The sequence below is a fragment of the Corylus avellana genome, chromosome 1, assembly GCF_965113065.1.
Source record: "Corylus avellana chromosome 1, dhCorAvel1.hap1.2, whole genome shotgun sequence".
NCBI lineage: Eukaryota > Viridiplantae > Streptophyta > Magnoliopsida > Fagales > Betulaceae > Corylus > Corylus avellana.
Window position 1 is genome coordinate 15,142,080 of NC_142490.1, and position 22,310 is coordinate 15,164,389.

The 22,310-nt window shown below is 37.5% G+C and overlaps 3 protein-coding genes and 1 non-coding gene across 5 annotated transcripts; 3 read left to right on the forward strand and 1 right to left on the reverse strand.

Moving 5' to 3' along the window:
* The first annotated feature begins 1,564 nt into the window (after window positions 1-1,564).
* Window positions 1,565-6,117, forward strand: LOC132172420 (uncharacterized). The gene is made up of 7 exons (XM_059583919.2): window positions 1,565-1,853; window positions 2,785-3,087; window positions 3,191-3,399; window positions 3,495-3,543; window positions 3,678-3,767; window positions 3,935-3,997; window positions 4,159-6,117. The coding sequence occupies exons 1-7, from the start codon at window positions 1,686-1,688 to the stop codon at window positions 5,791-5,793; spliced, it is 2,517 nt and encodes an 838-aa protein (XP_059439902.2). The 5' UTR covers window positions 1,565-1,685; the 3' UTR covers window positions 5,794-6,117.
* A 1,550-nt stretch (window positions 6,118-7,667) lies between these two features.
* LOC132172421 (autophagy-related protein 8i) lies at window positions 7,668-8,893 on the reverse strand. Its single transcript, XM_059583920.2, has 5 exons — window positions 8,814-8,893; window positions 8,642-8,697; window positions 8,499-8,551; window positions 8,058-8,176; window positions 7,668-7,949 (listed from the first exon to the last, which is right to left on the reverse strand). The coding sequence occupies exons 1-5, from the start codon at window positions 8,851-8,853 to the stop codon at window positions 7,831-7,833; spliced, it is 387 nt and encodes a 128-aa protein (XP_059439903.2). The 5' UTR covers window positions 8,854-8,893; the 3' UTR covers window positions 7,668-7,830.
* Window positions 8,894-9,006: 113 nt separating this feature from the next.
* Window positions 9,007-9,079, forward strand: TRNAF-GAA (transfer RNA phenylalanine (anticodon GAA)). Its single transcript has one exon. It is a non-coding gene; the product is annotated as a tRNA-Phe (tRNA).
* Window positions 9,080-9,175: 96 nt separating this feature from the next.
* Window positions 9,176-20,648, forward strand: LOC132172419 (Transducin family protein / WD-40 repeat family protein). 2 transcript variants are annotated; one of them, XM_059583917.2, is made up of 20 exons: window positions 9,176-9,411; window positions 9,531-9,838; window positions 9,933-10,050; window positions 10,339-10,421; window positions 10,863-11,086; window positions 11,184-11,316; window positions 12,228-12,310; window positions 13,030-13,239; window positions 13,700-14,059; window positions 14,458-14,629; window positions 15,190-15,381; window positions 15,503-15,712; window positions 15,793-15,885; window positions 16,746-16,960; window positions 17,374-17,922; window positions 18,005-18,085; window positions 18,206-18,291; window positions 18,916-19,665; window positions 19,846-19,999; window positions 20,094-20,648. In XM_059583917.2, the coding sequence occupies exons 1-20, from the start codon at window positions 9,294-9,296 to the stop codon at window positions 20,176-20,178; spliced, it is 4,224 nt and encodes a 1,407-aa protein (XP_059439900.2). In that variant the 5' UTR covers window positions 9,176-9,293; the 3' UTR covers window positions 20,179-20,648. The 2 variants fall into 2 exon arrangements, with proteins under 2 accessions (XP_059439900.2, XP_059439901.2); XM_059583918.2 differs by lacking the exon at window positions 9,176-9,411 and having other exon boundaries at window positions 9,749-9,838; window positions 10,339-10,404.
* The last annotated feature ends 1,662 nt before the right edge of the window (window positions 20,649-22,310 follow it).

Genomic DNA, 22,310 nt, shown 5'->3' on the forward strand with positions numbered 1-22,310 from the left:
GACTAATACTAATTATTGTGGAACACGTCTCATATGTCACCTCCTTTCGCCAAATTGGGGGTAGGCAAACCACCCCAAGGCTTTGGGGTGGTTCGGTCACCCCTCCAACAATTGAAGGTGGCTAAATCACCCCAATGACTAGAGGTGGGTCAAACCACTACAAAGTCTCTAATGTTAGTGAAGAGGGGTGGCTAATATGACAAATATTAGGGCTATCAAATCTTTTACGAAGAGATGAGTATTAAGATAATGTGAAACTTATTCATTGAAAATGATCAAAATAATTAATAAAGAAAAATGCTACAAGTATCAATGAATAAACTCTATATTATCTTGGCATCGATTAAAGACTTGATACCCCTAAAATTTCTCAGCTAATATCAGACAAAAAAAAAAAAAAGAAAGAAAGAAAGAAAGAAAGGAAAAGGAAAAGGAAAAGGAAAGGAAGGAAAAGAGAGCCTTGTAGAAAGAAAGGAAAAGGAAAGGAAAAGGAAAAGAGAGCCTTGTAGATCTTTCTTTAGTATATTCTTTTTCTCAAATCATATATGCATTTCTAGCAGCCTTAACAAATTTTACTCACCAAAATAATTAAAAGTACACTTTACTTTATTTTAACTACCAACTTTTTTAAAGCATTCTTAGTAGTCTCTCTATTTTAACTATAAACTTTCACTATTTCATTTAAATATTCTTTTTCAAATACTTCTTTATATTTGTTTTTTACTTTTTCAACGAATATGGAAGGAGAGAGAAAATTTATATTATTTTTTATTTGTTTTTTACTTTTTCAACGAATATGGAAGGAGAGAGAAAATTTATATTATTTTTTATTCATTTGGTGAGTGAATAGTACTCACTAAATTATTTTTTAAAGATAGCGAGTACTATTCACTCACAATTTATTCTGAGTTAAAATGGTGAAGGGCCGTGAGACTGAAAATGGAGAATTTTAGTCACTTTTACTAATGGCTCGTTTGGGAGTGTGATTTCAATAAATGTGATTTTAAAAATTGAGTCTTTAAAATCGCATAGGCGTTTGGTAAAACATGTTAATAAGTACATTTTTTTTTATCAATTAAGTGTTTGGATAACATTAGCATATAATTACGGTTTCATGGCCAAATAAGTAAATATTGCGCCAAACATTGTTTTAAGGGAAATCGTGATTTTGGTTTAAATTCGCACATTTTCAAATAAGTATCATCTATAGAAATCGCGAATTTTTCCACGATTTTAAATTTTCACAATCCCAAACCCTAAAAAATTGCAATTTAATTTAAAAACACAAATTAATTTTTAAAAAACACGCTCCCAAACCAACCCTAAATTGCATCACCAAAGTGGTTTTGGTAATCCTCTATTCAAAAACCCTTTAGAGCATCATCAAAATCAATGCACAATCCTCAAACTTGTTTGGACCTATCTCTGCCAATCAAATCCCTTGGCGGAACCTATAAATATATCGTAAATTAAGAAAAGTCAAAAAAAAATTTTGGCCTTTTTTCCTTTACCTTAAGCGTACTATATTAACAACAATTTATTGGCATCCCCTCTTCGCCTTTTCAGAACCGTCGATAGATCTTCCTCTTCATCTCCGCTTTCTCCCTTTCTCCCTTCTCTTAGGGTTTTCTTTCTCGTTCTCAGTCTCAATCAACAAACAGAGACAGAGAAATACACAGGAAGCCATGGACGATAGCTGTGCTGTGTGTGCCGAGTCTCTTGAATGGGTGGCCTACGGCCCCTGCGGCCACCGGGAGGTCTGCTCCACCTGCGTCGCTCGCCTCCGCTTCATCTGCGAAGATCGCAGTTGCTGCATCTGCAAGACCCAGTCCGACGTCGTTTTCGTCACCAAGGTTTCAACTTCCGCTCTTCCTTTATATTCTAATCTCATAATTTCTGCCATTTTTCGATTTTCTTATGCTAGGTGCTGATTTTGGTTTCGATTGAGGGTATTTAACGTTTTTTTTTTTTTTTTTTTTTTTTTCAATTGGTTTGTGCTTCAATTTTGATATAGGTTAGTATCCCTTAGGTATGTGGCTGAATTAGAATTTGGGTGTGTGCTGCGGCTAGATGGAAAATAATGTGTAGAATCTAGTTCGCTGTCTTTTTCGTTGCCGTCAATTAGCTGTTTTGATTCAATTGTTTGGAATTGAACTCTTCAGCTTTCTGGGACAATTTTCTTCTTATTTGCTTGTCAAATATACAACCAGGCATATATATATATATGTGTGTGTGTGTGTGTGTGTGTGTTACTGCCAAGGCAGGATGGTTAGGATGGTTAGTTGCATTGCGCATGCGTTGTGTGTTAACTATAGTGACTCAGTTATGAAGTTATTGCTCAATGAAAAAGTTTGCAGCCTTTTTAAGCATAGCTTTCGTACTTTTTTCTGCACTTCTGTGCAATGTGTTCAGTTTGGTTTCTTATGAGTTCGGTTCATTTCATGATGCAAGAGGCTTCCTGAAGTTCATTGGTCTTGCTTTCTATAGTTAATCATTAAAGGGTCATAGTTTTGGGATTCTGAAAGCTTTATGCATGTTTAGATATGTGCTAATCGGCGAAGTTCTAAAGATTGCACTATTGAAAGTATTATGGGGGTTGGGAGGTTTTCATTAGTATTTATGATTTTACATTGATGTTTAATAATTATTGGAAGTGTTAAAATATTTCTAGACATCTAGACTGAGCTTGAATTGGTACTCTTTGCCCCTTTTGATTATTATTATTCCCCTGTTTATACCGTTGATCGATTAATTTTAAATCCATATGCTTCTGCATTGTTGCAGGCCTTAGGAGATTATACAAGAATGATTAATGACTTTTCAGTCTTGCCATCGAAAGTAAGGGAGGGTAAAGTGGGATCATACTGGTACCATGAGGATACACAAGCATTTTTTGATGACATGGACCACTACAAGATGATCAAGGCAATGTGCAAGCTTTCATGCAGTGTATGTGATAAAATGGAGGGGCAACCACAGGATGGCTCAAAGCGTCGAGCAAATATTAGGAACATTGAACAGTTGAAGGGTCATTTATTCCATCAACATAAGTTGGTTATGTGCAGTCTTTGTTTGGAGGGAAGGAAGGTGAAATGCATATGCCTGACTTCTTGTATGATTCTTGGTGACAAAAGTTCTCTTCTTTTATGATTTGCATGAGGACCTCACTAGCTTTGTTTGTGTGATGCAGGTATTTATTTGTGAACAAAAGCTATATACTAGGGCACAATTGAATCAGCATATAAGCACAGGGGACACCGAGGTGGATGGAAGTGAGAGTGAAAGAGGTGGTTTTGCAGGGCATCCTATGTGTGAATTTTGCAAAACTCCATTCTATGGGGAGAATGAACTGTACTCACATATGTCTACTGAACATTACACCTGTCATATATGCCAAAGGTAAAGAAGCAATCTGCTATATAGAAGCACAACCCTCTGCTTTGATTGCAATAAAGACTAGTAGTGTTCATGATTTTTCACTCTGCTGAACACAGGCGGCATCCAGGACACTATGAGTATTATAAGAATTATGATGACCTAGAGGCAAGATACTTGTACTTTCTTTCCCTTCTTTTAGTAACAAAATTACAAAGATCTACAATAACTTTTTGAAGTCCACATTTCATCTTTTTTTAGCTGAGAGTATTTGTCAAACAACTCTCTGTTTTCTGTTTCAGATCCACTTCCGTCAAGAGCATTTCTTGTGTGAAGATGAGGCCTGCCTTGCCAAAAAGTTTATCGTATTTCTATCTGAAGCAGACTTGAAGGTGATAGTATATAGCATATGAATGTAGTGTGCATGTGTTCCTGTTCTTTATTTTGAATTTTCATGACTCATGGTTTAACTGTATTACTGTAGGTTATTAATTGTAGTATTCTGGAGTTATGCCATGTATTGACTGTTTGCTTCTTTTTTTTTTTGTTTGTGTTCCAGAGACACAATGCTCTTGAACATGGAGGACGAATGTCACGTTCGCAGCGTAATGCTGCTCTGCAGGCATGTAAAATCTTGTTAGCCTGCCTTCATTTTATCTAATTTCTTCTTTCCGATCTTGGATCATGAAATCATGTGTTGCTGCTTTTTGTTTAAACTAATATTTTTTTAACAGTTCTATTTCTCGGGCTATTTTCTTTGTTGATTTTTTTTTTCCCTCACAGATACCAACTAGCTTTCGATATCGACGAAATAATGAACAAGATCGTCGTCGTGGAAGAGGACGGACATTTCAACTTGATTCTTCTGAAAATCAACTTGCTATGGCCATTGAAGCAAGTTTGGAGACAGCGAATGCAGATCGTACATTTCATGATCCATCTTCATCATCCAGTCTGCAATTTACTCCTGATCCTGGGGATGCAAGTGATATTGATCCAATCATTCAGCCATTTGAATCATTAGCTGCAACAGATTCTGAATCATCTTCGAGGTACCGTCAAGCCTTGGGAAGGGCAAGCAATGCTCCTTTGGAAGAGTCTTCCTTTCCACCCCTCCCCATGGCACCCAAAAAGAATCAACGAAAACCAAAACAAGACTCAGAAGGTTTTCCCGCCAACTCTATGGCAGCACATCTCCGCCGCCAAAGAAATGTGACTGTTGTTAATTCAGCTCAGGCTTGGCCAGCAGCAAGTCGGGGACCACTGCTGCCGTCAAGTGCTTCAAACCAATCTAGACCTACAACAAATTCAGCACCTGTAATGTCACGTAGTTCTGGGCAACCTAAAATGGCCACTGGTAAGGGACCAGCAGCATCTAGTTTTGCGAGTATGGCTCAGGCTCGGCCAACTCATGCACTTCTATCTGTTGGCTCTTCAAGGGACTTGGGCAACACTGGTCGGATCAGCCACTCTGCATCAGCCCCAGATCTTGTGGAGAGTGGGTCAGTGGAACCTTCAATTTCTGATTTCCCTCCAGTTTCTGCAGCACAAATGCACAAAATGCCCTCAAGTAGCCAGGCTCTGTTAAATGTGGAAGATGTTCAGACTGCAAACAGGTCTTTGGTGGAAAGGATCCGTGCTGGTCTTGAATTTGACGAAGACAAATTCACTGCTTTTAAAGACATATCTGGACAATTTCGCCAGGGTTTAATTGACACTGGAAGATATCTGGATTATGTGCGGCGATTTGGCTTGTCACATCTCATTCTTGAGATGGCTCGGCTCTGTCCTGATCCGCGGAAACAGAAAGATCTTGTTGAGACCTATAATGCTAGTTTGAGGAGCAATGTTTCACAAGCTAATGGTTGGGGCACTGGCAATGCCCGCCTGAAAGACAGCAAAGGCCCTAGAAAAGGTAAAGGGAAGTCTGTAGCTGCTGAAGACAGTAATTCAAAGGATAGATTAGCAAATAACTTTTTAAGCACCGTACAACAACTGCAGTCGAGCTACAAGCCCTCTGAAGAACAGGAGTTGTTATCTAGGGAAGGGTACCGTGCTTCCAAAGGCCAATCGAGCATATTGATGGATGAGCAGCAGCGTGTGGAGCTAAATAATACTGGTAGTCAGCCCTTAATTAAGCCGAGGGGTCAGAACGATTCCCTATCAGCTGGTAGTGTATCTGATCAAAATATAGGGGATGGTGGTGGAGGGAGTAAGCAACGAAAGAAGACTCCAAAGTTCCTCAGAGCTCGATTGGGTGATGGATCCGTGGCATCACTTTTAGATTCCAAAAATACAAATCATGATTCAGATCCGGAAGCAACTGATGAGAGGTTCGATGGTAACCAGAACCCCAATGGAGGGTTGCCTATGCGAGGTGTTTGGCGAAGTGGTGGAGGCCATAAACTCTTCTCCTAAGCAGTTTTTCCAGGAGAGCCTAAAAACTCTGAATTCCAGTAGTAGTTTCTGTGAAGTACAAGAATCACAAGTATCAGAATTACAATTGATCTGGCAAACAAAAGAAAAGGATTCTATTTCTTGCCTTGATTGTCATGTGTTTTTCAAGTTGAGTTGGATTGTCTAGTTTAGCCATTTAAGGCTATATGATTTTGTGGCATGGTATTTTTGAAAGACAAGAATGTTGCCTGAAAGGGGGAGTTTTGATTTTTGATCTTGATTACCACAAATGTTCATATACGACACTTTTTTGAATATATATACTGCAAAGGTTGAAGTCTACAATATGCCTCGACATTCCTGTCTTTTAACTTGAACATATTTTGATGTATAGTCAACTTCTATTTAATTTCTAAGATTATAATAAAATGAATGCAATTGCGATCCTTGCTCTCGACTGGAATAAGTGCAATTTTTTTAATGGAAATCTGAAAGATCACGAGCATAAAGCTCTTGACTGGAATAAGTGCAATTAGTTTCAAACTAACGGCATGGAAAATTGGATTGCATTTTTTCATCAATCTATGTTGTTGAATTTTAATTTTTGGCCAGAGGTTCTTTGTCATGTATCCGGCGGGCGTCAATGGAAGTTCCCCGAACTTTTCACAATTAGCTTAAACAGGTCACCGAAAAGTGCGTATTTACTAAACTTCTTTCCTGGGTATACCTTGTCAGCACAATACCACACCACAGTGTTGTGATAGAGCGAACAAAGGCCGAGACGAGAGGAGCTCCGGTGGAGTCTTTTCCTACATTTCCAAAGCCAGATTTTGGCAATGACAAAATTCGCTTAGTTATAAATGAGATCACTATTGAAAACACACGTTGCTTGTGTCATATTACTACTCAACTGTCTAAATGAGATCACTATGGCCGGTCAAATTGCTTACTGAGAAACACACTTCTTTCTCAATAACATACTTTTCGCACATAAGAAGGCTTAAATCATATTTATTATGGCACAACGGTTTATTTTTTTTTGGCAGTTGTGCTTTGCCTCTTTATCAAATAGCCGCATCGACTTTCAAAAATATCACAAGATGGTACATGTGAACATCTTATAAACACAATTAATACTTTTATCCATTTTTCGTCTAAAAACTCAACAGTTCGTCATGTCAAACTTATTGGTGACAATTACTTATCCGGTTGTCCCTTGTGTTACATTAATATTATTTTAAAATAAAAAAATAAAAAATAAGTTCAAAAAGAAAGGTGGGGAGGGGATGCACCCTGCCACCCACCACACAGGGAGGCATCCCATCCCTGTAGGTGGGTGGAGAGACTTCCACACCCAAGGGGGAGATCCCCTGCCGGTGGGTGGAGGCTGGATCTCCCCACCACCATTTTTTTTTTACTTTTTATTTATAATTTTTTAGAAGTTAAAATAATGCTGAGAGGACTTAACGTGACACACCGTTTTAAGTTCTTGAACAAAACATGGATAGAAACAACAACTACATTTATAAGATGTCCACATGTACTATATGTAATATTTTTGCAAACCAAGGTAGCTATTTGATAACAAGGCAAGGTATTTAAGCCTACTTAGTAAATTATTTTGGTGTTGCCTTCAAACACAGCAAGCCAGAAAGTTAAAAAGCAAGCACAGTAACTAATTTGCTGTACAGCAGCAGCAAAACTATACTAAATCTATGGTAACTAGTTTGGAGATCCCATGGATTTCTATAAGAATACAACCTTGCTTGTGTGAAATGTACCTCTTCCATTCTTAATAAAAGTTAATTCATTTTTCTTAATGGAACCAAACGCACTCTAAAATGCTAGGGTTATGCAAATGAAGCAATACAACTAGAAATAAAAAATGATTCTTTTTTAAAGATGACTGACTAGAAGTTTCCCAGGAAAACACATGAAAAGACAATGGCAGCTCCTAAGCGTCAAAAAGTTTAGTGTGCATAGAATTTAACTTTTTTCATTCTTACATTACATGCTAATAAAATTTAGAAGATAGATGATGATGTAGAGGCTGTAGAGCTATATCCCCAAACATATATGGTTTGTAGCATAACCGAAGGTTTTCTCTGTGCTGTAACACATGTATAGAAATCCATCCTCATCCTTGAAAGATCCATAAACAGAGTCCATCATAGTACCTGCAGATCAAAGTTATAAGAGAGCAAATCAGAACATAAACACAGAAAAGACTTCTTGCAATAAAATCAACTCAAGACAAGCAAGACAGGATTCAATGGCAAATATACCGGTTTGAGGTAAGGTATTCTTCACAAATACAAAGAGAGCTTTTCCAGGGTCCAGATGAAGTCTGCTGCTCAAAATGTGAATGAACTGCCCCACAGACATCTCTCGAGGAACAAGGTATCTATCACCAAAGAGAAAATAAATATCTTTCACAAAGATGCTAAACTAAATACAGAAAATAATTTTTTGGGATAAATGGTGATTTAACATTGTAGAATACTGAAAGTTGAGAATCAATAAAACCCAGTCATGGAAACAGGGCAAAGGATTTGAGATACCCAGATAGCAGAATGAGAAAGAAAGGTCCTTTTTTTCTTTCACAACAAAGCAAGAGCCAGATAAGGACTTTAGATAGGCAAATATTTTGACAAGGAGATTTATTATGAAGAGTGCATTCAAATAAACTCATTGTTCAATGCAAGAAACTCATCAACTTGACTTACTTTTTCTTTTCCATCTCAGGAAGATCACTTTTTGAATTCCTTTCCACAATTACCTGCAACGAGTAATCCATAAATATCCACCCCTTAAGAAGCTGGAAAAAAACAAAAGAAAAAACATTCTATATGTTGGGCCCTATACATACGGGAACTCGGTCGGGGTACTTGGCGAGGATGTCACGTGATTCCTCGTATCTCTGCTCTGCAAGTGGATTCCAAAGAAAGAAAGAAAGAATCTTTTCAGACAGAATGAATACACACACAAAACCAGGAGATAGAAGATTTAGAAGAGAACCCAATAAAGAATTGGAAACAGACCGAAAAGGAACTCTTCCTTGAAAGACATGCTCGTCCCCATCTCCGTTTCCGTGTGCCTCTGTCTCACAGAGATAAAAAAAAACAGAGCAACCGAGAGATGAGGAACAAAACGGGAACACACAAAATAATGTGGAAGCGGTTGGGGAGAGTGAAACATCGATTTCAAAATTAAGTTAGCAACTTTATCAACCAAGCGGGGATAGCTCAGTTGGGAGAGCGTCAGACTGAAGATCTGAAGGTCGCGTGTTCGATCCACGCTCACCGCAATTTTTATCCATTTTTGCCCTATTTTTCACTTCAATAAGACGACATGACGTTTAAATTTTGACATCACTCGTTGTGCCCCCACGCGACATGCCGTTAACCTAAACCCTTTTCTTTCTCAGTCTCACTGAGCTCAAAAACCTCAGCAGAGGCTTCAAACGCCCGCGCAGTAGCGGCAAAGCACAGTCGTTTTGCTGACTACAGAGCTTCAGAGTCATGGCGGAGCCTCCAACTCAATGGCGCTTACAGACCGGCCAATACCTTGGGGAAATCTCAGCCCTCTGTTTCCTCCACCTCCCCTCCCACCACTCTCCTCTCCCTTACCTCCTCGCCGGTACGCTCTCTACATTCTCAGAACCCTAATTCCTAACCTTCAAGATCACAAAGTTTTTGTTTTGTTTTTTCTTTTTTTTTTTTAAAAAAAAATTTGGTAAAATTTTGTTATTTGAACAGGTTCGGGTTCGCAAATCATGCTTTACGATTTGGACTCGGGCAAAGCGATTAGGTCCTTCCATGTCTTCCAAGGGATTCGCGTGCACGGTATTGCTTGTAGTGAATTCGTCCGATGGACGGAAGGAACTGTTTCCTCTAAGCTTGCTTTTCTACTCGCTGTGTTCGGTGAAAGGCGTGTCAAAGTGTTTAGCTTGGTGATTGAATTCGCTTTGGGGCCCAAAAATGGCTCCGTGGTTTGCGTGGATTTGGACCTGCTGCACTTTTTGCCCAAGTTTAATAATTGGGTTTTGGATGTTTGTTTTTTGAAGGTATAAAAATTTTATTTTTATGCTTAGATACTTTTGGGAACTCATGCTTGATTGTTCTTACTCTGTTCTTGCTTTTCTTTTGGATTGGTTGTAGGGCTTTTTAAATTCTTACAATGAGGGGTGGCATTGTCTTGCGATAGGGTGTAGTGACAACTCTGTTCATGTTTGGGATATGTCAAATTCTAGTGTGCTTCTTCAAGTTCAGTCTTCAGGTGGGTTTTAATAGGATTTTTGTGATATTTATTCTATCTGATTCACTAATTTAATGAAATTTGTTCAAAGTGATGTTCGTTGCAAGCAAAAATCTGCCTCGCCCTCCTTATTGGAATTCCAACTTTCGTATTTCTTGTATTGCTGAATTATATACTGGATTGCCTACTTGATAAGACTGGCTATAATAATTGCATCGGACCCCCTTTTTTGTCATATTTCTTTTCGTCGAGTAAATTTTTTTTTTTTTTTGTTCTGCTTTTCTCATTTAATCTTTCACCGAGATGTAGAGAGGTGCCTTCTTTATTCCATGCGGCTATGGGGTGACAATGTTGAGGCTCTCCGTATTGCATCTGGTACTATTTTTAATGAGGTGGCTAATCTCTCCTTATGATGAATTCCTCTCTATTTCAGTACTTTCTGTTACTGGATTCTAGTTTTTGAATGATTTCATAATTGTAGTTGAAGTTTTGGTTCCATTGAATAAGTTCACATACACACACATGGACATTATAGATGAGTCTCGGTTCATCTCAGTAATTAGGGGTAATGATATATAATGTACTTTCTCAGTAATTTGGTTCACCTGATTTTATCAAGGATTCTAATTTTTATAATATTATTCCAAGGAAGAACAAAAGGAAAGGGAAGGTCCTTGGCCTGATTATGTTCTACTTGGGACGACCTTGCTTATCTTCTGATTGCCACAAACGTTTTGTTTTTAGTATTAGTGTGTCATTTTTACGTAAAAGAGGTTTTTGGCCTTGATGTTTCTTTTATTCTGATCTCTATGATAAAAAATTGGGTATGCCAGATTCTCGTTTGGAAAGTGGCTCCTCAGTATGATGCTCCATCTTTGACAAATCCTGTGGAAGACCATATTGATCAGAGCAGTCCATTCTCCAACCATGTCTGGTTTGGTTGTCAGCAGTTTGAAGCTGTTCATTTATGTAAACTTGCTGGCCATGAAGGTTCAATCTTTCGCATAGCATGGTCCTCTGATGGATCCAAACTGTTGTCTGTCTCTGATGATCGTAGGTGAATTAGTTTCTTAAGTCCTACCGTTCTAATCGTTTATAGTGTCCTTTTCTAGAGGAGTCATTCCATACAATAACTGGTTTCTTTATTTCTGCAGTGCTCGTGTCTGGACAGTTCATACTGAAAGGAATGGATCTGATGAGGATGGAGATTCTATTGGCCCTGACCTTGTTGGCCTTGTGCTGTTTGGTCACAATGCCAGAGTATGGGATTGCTGTATTAGTAATTCTGTAAGCTTCACAAAATCCTTCTGCACTTACTGCTTCTTCTTCTTTTTTAACAACTTAGGAGTAAAGAAAACAGATTATTGACTGCAGTTGAAATTTCTGGTGTTTGTTTGTTTGTTTTCTTTTGGTTTTAAGTGGGTTCTTGATCCTTTTTCTCAGAATGTAAATTATCTATATATGTGTGAAATTGTCCCCTTTTCTGTTTATCATGTTAACATCTGCATGTGGTCATAATGGAATTTATTTTCATCATCAGGGGCTTAGACTTGAGATGCATTGACAAATCAAAACTGGTAATCAGGGACAGATAGATTGCTTTTAGTGGTTCAGTTAAAGTTCAAAGCAACACAGCATATTTGTGAATGAGAACAGCTTCACCCCTTCTTTATTGTTATTTCATAGTTTTTTTTTTTTTTTAAAAAAAAAAAACTTTTAAACTTGTTTAACTGGTTAGATCAACTAATTTTTCCTGACTATAATTATCTTCAAGTTTTTAAACAAATTACATTTGAAGAGCTTAACAGCAAGGATTTGAGTAACATTAAAAATATTATACTGGTTTTACTTTATATGGGTTATGTAATTAACTGAAAACACCTCTTGCCATTTGTAATTATTTCCTTTACAATTTTTTTGAGTCCTGGTTCTTGTGACTGAAATACCATAAGCAGTCATCTTTGGCTTATTTTTGCAATGTCTTATCTTCGTTATTCTGGGCAGGGATCAACTTTATCTCTGTACTATCACAGGGTGCCGGGGGTATTGATCCATCAGTGATCCCCACTCATTTTTCTTCTTTTCCTGAAGTGCTAAAATGCAATTTCTGACTTATATATGAAGTTTATTGTATTCTTGCTTTTTCATTAACATATGGACTGCTGGAATTTGATTCCACCTACCCTGATTTCTTTCAGTTTATTGTCACTGTGGGTGAGGATTGTACATGTCGAATGTGGGGATTGGATGGTAAACAGATTCAGATGATTAAGGAGCACACGTAAGTTGCTTATGGTTTTTATTTTATTTTTTAAAGCATCGAGGATAATTAGTCTCTTAGTTTTGATGTTCTAACCAATGAGCTTTATCTCATATGGTACTTCCTCCCTTTTGTAGCAAGGTGGAGGGTGAGGTCGTGGGTTCAAGTCCCAACTGGTGTGTGTGTGTGTGTGTGTAACTTACTAATAAAATTTTTTTGCTTGACATAAAAGTGAAATTATTTGTTCTAGGATCCTCTGAACTTGCTGATGACAGTCTTGATTCAAACCTTATGGTGGACCTTCATTTTCAAACTTCCAGATGTGATAATTCTTGATTGATTATTCCAGCTATAATGTTCTTTTTCCTAGTATAGTTTTAAATTCAACTTGCAAATGAAATAAGGACTAATCCATGTCTGATTTTAGAAAAAAATTGTTGCCTCCATTCTTTTTCCAATGGGTGAGAACAATAAAAAGTGCATCATGTGGGTCAAACATGGAGATGAAAGTGAATTTTTGAGAAACAGGAGTGACACCCAACACCAATGTTGTGATTCCGTAGGATCTCCTTACAATTCTAGGTTGGCATGACTGTGTCAAAAATAGTACCCCTACTATCTTCACTCTAATATGTAACTGTCATAGAGCATATGAATCTGTATCTAACTAATCTACATTATTATATTAATTTGTGTTGAAATAATAAAATACTTGTACCTCTCGTTTGGTTATTGTACAGAGGAAGGGGCATTTGGCGATGTTTGTATGATGCAAAATCTTCGCTTCTCATTACTGCTGGCTTTGATTCTGCAATTAAAGTGCATCAGCTGTATGGTTCTTTGTCTGAGGGCTTGGATGGACATGCTGAGGTAAAAGAGTTTATTGACAGAACAGAGATATTCACTGTTCACATCCCTAATTCATCAGAGCATAATGGACTCATGGACAGGTAGCACTGCTTGATATCCATATTTGCTTAAGATGCCTTAAATACTCTAAAAACTCCTAGAAGTTTTACTTAAGATAGGGAGAATAATGTATTGGTCTAGAAACAACCTCGTATAAATTAATTGGAAATGTAATTTTGCACCAGAATACTACTTTTGTCATGCATCACCCTTGGGCATTGGTGTGGGAAGGTTGCCTTAATTTGGTAGTAATTCTTTCAGAAAAATGTGGATGTGTCATAACAGTGATGATGATGAACAGTCAACTTAAGACATCTTTATGTTGGACCTAACAAGTGGTGGTTCACAAAACTTCAGACACCCAACATACCATGCCTTAGTGTCTTTAATCTTCTTTATGTTTTCGTACCCTCCTTTATGTTTTCGTACCGTTATCTGTTTTTATCATTTTCTTCAGTGTCTAAACTTCTGGCATTGTTGGCCCTTTCTTATGTGTTGCAGCAAAAGTGAATATGTTCGCTGTTTACACTTCACATGTGAAGATACTCTTTATGTCGCCACAAACCGTGGTTATCTCTACCATACTAAATTACTGAATTCCAAGAATGTGAAATGGACTGAACTTGTCTGTGTCAGTAAAGAGGTTCCAATTGTTTGTATGGATGTTTTATCCATAAAAGCATCTGAGCTTTGTGGTGGTGTTGAGGACTGGATTGCTGTGGGAGATGGTAAAGGGTACATAACCATCGTCAGAGTTTTATGTGACACTTCTAGTGCTAAAGTGGGCCTCACATTTACTTGGTCAGCTGGAATCGAGAGACAGCTCTTAGGAACTTATTGGTGCAAGTCATTGGGATATAGGTAATGCATTCTTTCTATAATAATGATGTCTAGACTATCTGTTAGATTTTCTTTTCCTGAGCTGTGCAAGACCACATGCAAGATGATGAAATCTGGAACCACATAATAAGCTTAATGTTGAAATGATTGTTGGTTAGAAAATGATGTGGTTTAGTTTTTTGTTTCTTTTATTTTCTAAATCTTTCTCTAATGAGGCAAAAGAACATCATAAAGTAGTTGTACAATTTCTAAGTGGTTCATCTGGCCAAGCTTTCCATGTTGGACTGTCAAATGACATGACTCAGGCCAGATTGCTCTGTGCTTAGTACCATGCTTATACTGTTATCAATTTAGAGACATCTTCGTCTTCTTGCTTTATTGCATTAAAGATCATCAATCTCTGTTGTCTACTTGTTCAGGTACATCTTTACTGCTGATCCTAAAGGAATGTTGAAGCTGTGGGGTTTATTTGATCCTTCCCCATCAGTTTCTTGCAATTCTGCAAGGAGTTATAATGTGTCTCTAATAGGGGAGTTTGCATCATGTTTTGGAAATAGGATTCTGTGTCTGGATGCATCTTTTGAGAAAGAGGTATTTGTTTCACGTAATTTCATGTCCTTTCTAATGTTGTTTGGATCAGGATGTTTGTTCCATGGTTCTATATTGACTTTTTTACTCAAATACTATGAATTAGTTGATATCCCATTCAAACTGGATTCACAACTTTTTACTAAGACAAAGTAGATATTTGTCTAGGTGACCAGTCAGATTTGGCATTATCTTGTCCTGGCTTAAATTGGAAAACATTTTAACACATAGTGGCCTGACTTTTGTTGGTCTGGTCCTGATTTCTCCAAGGTTTATTGCTAGCATACTGTTATCCATATTTTTCTAACCCCCCTCTCTCTCTCTCTCTCTCTCTCTCACACACATGCACACCCCTACCTATTTGGAAAAATTAATACATCTTGAGTTGATAGAAGAATAGTAAATAGCTGTTTCTGAAATGAGCTGAAAAAATAGAGGGTTTCTCTAGTTTTTTCCAGATATAGTAATATGAACTTCTCAACCTAAAAGTAAATTCTGAATATTGATATTGTATCTCATCTATTGTCTTGATTCAAGTTGGTGCTCTTTTTTTTTTTTTGTAGGTTCTGGTGTGTGGGGACTTGCGTGGTAATTTGGTCCTATTCCCATTGTTGAAGGGCCTGTTGTTGAATACATCCGTTGCATCTGAAGTGAAGGTGTCTCCACTAAATTATTTTAAAGGAGTTCATGGGATATCGAGTGTGTCCAGTGTTTCCTTTGGTAGATTAAGTTCCGATCTGACTGAAATATGTTCGGTATGGCCAGACTTCAAGCTTTTAAGTATGTAAAATAAAAATTATTATGTGCGTGTTTGAGGACTTTATTTATTTGTTTGTTTGCTTATTTTGTTCTTTTGCTATTTTCTTTCTTTTTCAGACCGGAGGGGATGGGTGCATATGCTATGTGGAATATGACAGAGATCGAAAAAATTTGGAATTTATAGGGATGAAACAAGTGAAAGAATTGAGTTTGATTCAGTCTGTATCTGCTGAGAATGACTCTATTGACGATTTAGCAAGTGGCTGCTATGCAGCTGGCTTTGCATCAGTAGATTTTATAATATGGAATTTAATAACTGAGACAAAGGTACTCTCTGGTCTCACTGCAAAGTAATACAATTTTGCTTGGTTATTCTATTTGATGCCTGAGAGTGCATAATCGTGCAGGTTTTGCAAATACCATGTGGTGGATGGCGGCGTCCTCATTCTTATTATCTTGGTGATATACCAGATATGCAGAACTGCTTTGCGTATGTAAAGGTAGTCAGCCTGAATACTTCAATGAGAAATTTTTCTATAAACAAACCATAAGTGAAGGTGGCAGTCTTCTATATTGGCATGTTAAACCTATGCAATTGGGACTATTTGCATTTAGAGAATCAATGCAAGTAAATAATCCTGACCAGTGGTCCTATATATTCGATATTTTATTCTCTTGGATCGTGAACATATATTTCCCAAACTACTATATAGTTAGGAGTCCAATGAGGTTGAATATGAAAGTGGGACCCACATATGTCGTGTTGGTTTAATCCTGTGTCCAGATCCTCAAGGAAGAGTGAAAAACTAGGTGGAATCCAACCAAGAAGAATTGAATTGATTTGGGGGTTGATTTGGTGCGTCAGTATGATTTCCTATCAACTTTGTCACGTTTTGAAAGCAAGAGTTGGGAATCTTCTTTAGCTCACATCCTTTTGTCTTGCCCCACTTCTAAAGTAATAATTTGGGAAGGTGTAGCAACTGGTTGCTCTCTTTACTTTGACACCTAATTGAGACCAAAAGAACAGAGGAATATTGGAGCTCACTCAAATCAGCTTTGGGTAGTGAAACTTATTGAATGGTTGAGTCAGATATATCTTCTACTACAATTTAATATAGAGCTTTTAAATACTAGTTTGCTACTATCTATTGTCTTCTTGTATCTTCTTCCTTTTCTCTTCTAAAAAAAATTTGCCTGATGATTTTGCATGTATAGTTTGCAGTAAGCTTAATTTTTATGTATCAACGCCTGTACTGGAGACTAACATGTTAAATCATGAGCCTAGCCCCAATTTCATATCATTCCAATGTTAGACATGTCCGATGTTTCGTTTTTATGTATTTCCATTTTTTTTTTCCAGGATGAAACGATCTACATTTGTAGAAATTGGACACTGGCTGGTGAGAGGAAGATAATCCCCCGGAATTTGCATGTGCAATTCCATGGGAGAGAGATGCATTCCTTATGTTTTGTTTTAGAAAATTTGCAAGTCAGAGCTAATGGAAAGAATGATATCTTCTCTAGATCTAGTTGGATTGCAACTGGCTGTGAAGATGGAACTGTCAGGTTGACTAGGTATGACAATGTTCATTTCATGTTTAGAATATGACTCAACCATGGACGAGGAATCAATGCTGTTATTAAAGAGCATTGAGCATGTTTCTGGTTGAGTATAGCTGGGACTGATGGGTCTAAATGTTACATATGGAATATACAACATCCCCCCCTTCCCCCTTCCTTCCCCTAAAAAGGGAATAGGATTCTCTCAATTTCAAATGAAATAGAGAGTATTCTGTTAGTGTTTTTTTAGAGGGGTAAAATTGTCATTTTAATTTTTTTGGATAATTTTACCCCTCTAAAATAAACTAACTAGATACTCTCCAGATCCTTTTCCCCTAAAAAGAATATTCAGAAGCCCCTCTCATTAACTTATTGCAAAACTTAGCAATTGATTTAGTCGATTAGCTAACCATGTGATGGTTGCTTAGATATGCACCAGGTGTTGAGAATTGGTCTGCATCAAAATTGCTTGGGGAGCATGTTGGTGGATCAGCTGTAAGATCAATATGCCCTGTGTCAGAGATACACATAGTTGCATCAGAATCGACCAACATTCCTGATGGGAGGAACAGACAAATTGCTGATACTGAGAACAGAGAGAATCCATTTTTGCTGATTTCAGTTGGTGCAAAGCGGGTCTTGACTTCTTGGCTACTAAGAAATAGAGGGCTAGACAAGGAAGAAACACATGCTGATCAGAAATATCATGAAACTGGAAATAGTAATAAGCTTTCATCAGGAGTGTCCTCATCAATGTCATTCCAGTGGCTTTCTACTGACATGCCGGCCAAGTATTCAAGTTCTCATAAATGTCCAGAAGACATTGAGAAAGTATTTGGTGCAACAGAAAATGTTTCTAGTACAGAAGTTGGTGCAAGATCACATTTTGCAGAAAAGGGGAAGATGGACATAAAATATGAAGATGACTGGAGATACCTGGCTGTCACGGCTTTTCTTGTTAAATGTGCTGGTTCCAGGTGAGAGGAGATTCTTACTATTTGTTTTTCTGAATTATTTTTTACTTTTGATAAAAAAAGATTTACTTTTTCTTCTTTTCAGGTTAACTGTCTGCTTTGTTGTTGTTGCTTGTTCAGATGCCACACTTGTACTACGGGCTTTAATTTTGCCCTATCGTTTATGGTATTTATGAAAGCACCATATTGAACAAATTTTGTTTACTTAATGATTCTTTTTACCCCCTCGTGTCATTTCTCTCTTCAAGTCCTACCTGTCATGTTTTTTTCTTTCACCTTATTGCAGGTTTGATGTTGCTTTGTTGGTTCCTCTATCATCACCAGTTTTGGCATTGCAGCATGTCATTGTTCCATTATGCCTTCCTTCTGAAGGTTAGTCAGTTGTTGGACTCTGTATTTGGTTCTAAAATTTAGCAGAAATCCTGTGGAAATCGTCTGTCAAACTTTCTGATACAAATACATTATGAAAGTGTCTGATTTCCTCAACACCAGCTCCCACCTCGTCTCATTAGTTAAGCATATTCTTCTTTTGTTAACCTTTTATTTTCACGGTTATGATGAACTTAATGAAAGAGAAGTACTAATCAACCATTGTAATGATGAGTTTTCGAGTGAATGTAACCATGTTCTCTTTGAGATAAGGGGACTCGAGATATGCATTCTAAAACCTTTCACTCTTTCATTCATAAGGAACTATAAAACAATAAACAACACATTCCTTTTACCATTATGGTTGTCAAGTCAATGTCTTCAGTAATTACAGTGCTTGTTTACAATTTCTGTTACCAGTTTGAATGTGGATGATTCCTGTAACTGTAGGATCTAGGATCTAGGTGGTCAGTCTCTCAGTAACTTGAATTTTAATTGCAATGCTAAATCCTTTATACAAGTATGTAGTCAGAGATTTTGTCCATCCTTTAGAGAATATTTTAAATAGATGCCCTGAATTTCAGCATCCTGGTGCTTCCACTAATGCCCGGACTCGTTGATTCACAGAGAACATTCAGAAAGGAAGTGTGTATATTGTGATCAGTGGAGCTACTGATGGTAGTATTGCCTTCTGGGATCTGACTGGAGCTGTTGAAGCTTTTATGCGGCGGCTTTCAACTCTTCAGGTAGAAAACTTCATTGATAGTCAGAGACGGCCACGCACAGGTAGGGGAAGTCAGGGAGGGCGATGGTGGAGATCATTAAGCAGTAGTCTATCTAAGAGAAGACCAGGCAGTGGTTCAGTCACCGCAAAAGCTGGAGATGGAACAAATCACAATATGCTGAACCATGTTACAAATGGAACAGAATTGTTAATAAATGATTCTGAAAGTAGTGCCACAGCTTGTTCAAATGCTATAAGCACTACTTCCGTCAAGTCAGAAGTGAATATAGATGAGTACTCATCCGAGATATGTGAAATAAGGCCTTTACATGTTCTAAATAATGTACATCAATCTGGTGTCAATTGTCTTCATGTTTCCGATATAAGAGATTGTCAAAGTCCTCCCAGTGGTTTTCTGTTCAACATAATAAGTGGGGGTGATGATCAAGCGCTTTACTATCTTAGATTTGAAATCTCTCCAATAGCAATAGTCCTGGATAATGAGTTTGTGACACCAGACATCAGAAGTTCAGTTAGTGGCCTTGAAAGGATAAGGAACCTTGTTACTCATGGAGAAAACAAGAATGAGAATTTTAGTATCGAGTTCTTATATCATGAGAAAATTGCATCAGCTCACAGCTCTGCCATAAAAGGTAAACCAATGATTTCTTGAACTTGAATTTCCAATTCTGTTGTAGGTTCCTCTGTTCGAAGTGGGCTAAGTGTTGAATGTATTGTTTGAAAAATATGAACCTTTTGTAACTTCTGGGCATGTCTAATGTTGAGGAATGCTCACTACTAAAATATCAAAATTGGGTTTGATTTTCATGAAGGTGTTTGGACGGATGGCTCTTGGGTGTTCTCTACGGGTCTTGATCAGCGTGTTAGATGCTGGCTTCTCGGAAAACATGGTAAACTAACTGAGCATGCGTATCTAGTCATTAGTGTGCCAGAGCCAGAAGCGTTGGATGCTAGAGTCTCTGGCAGGTGAGCCCCTTTAGGGAATCATTTGACATTCTGCAATTATGATTCTGATAAATTTACTTTTTCATTCACATCTTGTTTTTCATTTCTTATCCAGAAACCATTATCAGATTGCTGTAGCTGGAAGAGGGATGCAAATCGTTGAGTTCACTGGAATCTGTGATATGGACAGTGGAGAATGAATGGTTTTTTTTGGTGATTTTGTTTACTGGTTTAGATGAAAGCTTTTGCCAGGAGAGCTGATCTTTTCAGCATTACCTTGTTACAGCAAATGGTCATTACTCATGGCTGACAGAATGACAATCTAGAGTGAGAAGGGTCTTCAACAACCATCTTGGCTAAACTAAATTTCTTCTAGGTTCACTTGTAAACAAAATTTTTCTTGATTACAAGTGAACACTCCCCCAGCTAGGAAGCAACAAGGCCTCACCTCCTAGCAATCACCACCTCAAATTATGTATTGGTTATCAATTTTGGGATACTAGATTGGCTTGTGCAAATCTAAGCCACACATCTTGATATATGTTTCTCTGTAAGAGTACTTTGTATCACAAATTTGGATGATTAGAGCCTAATACATTGATTAAAATATTTGTACGAGCTTATGGCTAAAAAAATGCACTGAGCATGAATCACGCTTGGAGTTCCAAGACAGTCAAGACCTCCCTCACTACAGTAGGGCACTGGCTTTGAATCAACAACACTTGAAGACAATTGAATTTTATAATAGCCATCACCCATGTTCACATTGGGTTTTGTATTCTCCATCTTCTTAACCAAATCCATGTAGACTAGAAAACCTTTTGGGTTGCTTAGTAGGTTAAAATATCTCTGATTGAGTTTGGCAAACTGTCCTTAAGATATTCTACGATGTGGGACCAGCGGCTGCAACTCTTAATTTTTTTTTTTTGTAAGCAAGATGGAGATTGGAGACCCACAAATCCAAATGGCTGTAGATGGATTAGCACACCATAATTAAAAATTAAAAACCATCGTATAATGGCAACAAACACAAGAAGACGTCTATCCACTCATCATCAGGCTGGGTTTTGTGGTCTAAAATCATAACTACGCTAGTTAAATGCATGGGTTCATATTTTTCAAAGTCAAAGAAATACAGTCTTCATTTTAAATCATAGAACCCCGACAAATAAAAAAAATAGATAAATAAATAGACCATGGAAAGAACGTACAACAAAACAAAACAATTACTTTCTTTTCCTATGACCAAATAATTTATAGACCTTAGAAACTCCCAACCCCTATCTATTATCATTTATCAAATACATAAAACCAAAGTCCCAAAGTTCAGTACATCAACCTTGGACAAATTAAGCAACCACTGCAACAATGAAAACAACCTCACACCTAAACTAAAAACATATTCTTTCTCCTACCAACCTCATCAATTGATGTGAGAAAGCTTTCGAGCTTCTCTCTATTCAATCAAAGTGTTCAGACAGCTCAGAACCACATTCTTAAACCGTTCAAACAACAGTCCGATGAAGTAGAATTCACGTGCTCTCTCATGTAAAACTATTAATTAGACAATATAATTGCACAAATTCTTATCCTCACCAACCTTTTTGCGTTAGATTTAGAGATAGAGTTATCTGACAAGCCATCCAACCAACCACACATGGCGGCTACGTGCCGGCCCCCCAAACCTTTGCATGATGACACGTTAGCCTTTTCATTTCTTTGTGTTTGTGGAAACCGTACGGCACCTAAAGCAAACAAATCCCAACTGCCCCCACTTTCTCTTCCTTGCTATCTTCCCCTAGTGCCTAGTTGCTGACCCAAAACCCAATTAGCCTGCTTGCTTGCTTGGCTGCTTCTTCTTCTTAACCCTATTTATTTGGTCGTGCTAATCAATTGAAATTAGCATCCTCAAGTTTGGGTATTGTTCTTCTAATATGAAAGAAAAGGATACATTAATTCCTGTTCAATGTTGTTTTTTTTTTTTTTTTTGTTTGGTTTTGTTGTTGAATGTTGTATACATACAAAAAAATATAAAAGAAAAGGATACATTAATTCCTGTTCATTTGGTTGGTGAACGAACACCAGAGTTTAAAGTTCAACGCAAAAGAAAGAATTACAACATCTAATTTTGACTTGTAAAAATGACCTTTCAAAAAAGGCTAAAGATTCGTAGTTGTTGATGAGGTGGACATATCAAACCCCACCTCTAAACGTCCACGTCATTAAACTAACACATTGATGATTATCATCATGCATGCGTAACTCCGTTAATCTTCGGGGTTTGAACCGGAACTATAAATTGAACTAGATTCATGATCATTCTTCTTCTTGG

Bases quoted from the DNA above. Each gene is read 5' to 3' on its own strand.
- LOC132172421 (XM_059583920.2), bottom strand. From the start codon at position 8,853: ATGGGGACGAGCATGTCTTTCAAGGAAGAGTTCCTTTTCG. The intron at 8,552-8,641 runs GTATGTATAGGG...TACTCGTTGCAG, and splicing joins AGTACCCCGACCGAGTTCCC to GTAATTGTGGAAAGGAATTC. The intron at 7,950-8,057 runs GTATATTTGCCA...TTTGATCTGCAG, and splicing joins GAATACCTTACCTCAAACCG to GTACTATGATGGACTCTGTT.
- LOC132172420 (XM_059583919.2), top strand. From the start codon at position 1,686: ATGGACGATAGCTGTGCTGTGTGTGCCGAGTCTCTTGAATGGGTGGCC. The intron at 1,854-2,784 runs GTTTCAACTTCC...GCATTGTTGCAG, and splicing joins ACGTCGTTTTCGTCACCAAG to GCCTTAGGAGATTATACAAG. The intron at 3,998-4,158 runs GCATGTAAAATC...TTTCCCTCACAG, and splicing joins AGCGTAATGCTGCTCTGCAG to ATACCAACTAGCTTTCGATA.
- LOC132172419 (XM_059583917.2), top strand. From the start codon at position 9,294: ATGGCGGAGCCTCCAACTCAATGGCGCTTACAGACCGGCCAATACCTT. The intron at 14,060-14,457 runs GTAATGCATTCT...CTACTTGTTCAG, and splicing joins TGCAAGTCATTGGGATATAG to GTACATCTTTACTGCTGATC. The intron at 19,666-19,845 runs GTAAACCAATGA...ATTTTCATGAAG, and splicing joins TCACAGCTCTGCCATAAAAG to GTGTTTGGACGGATGGCTCT.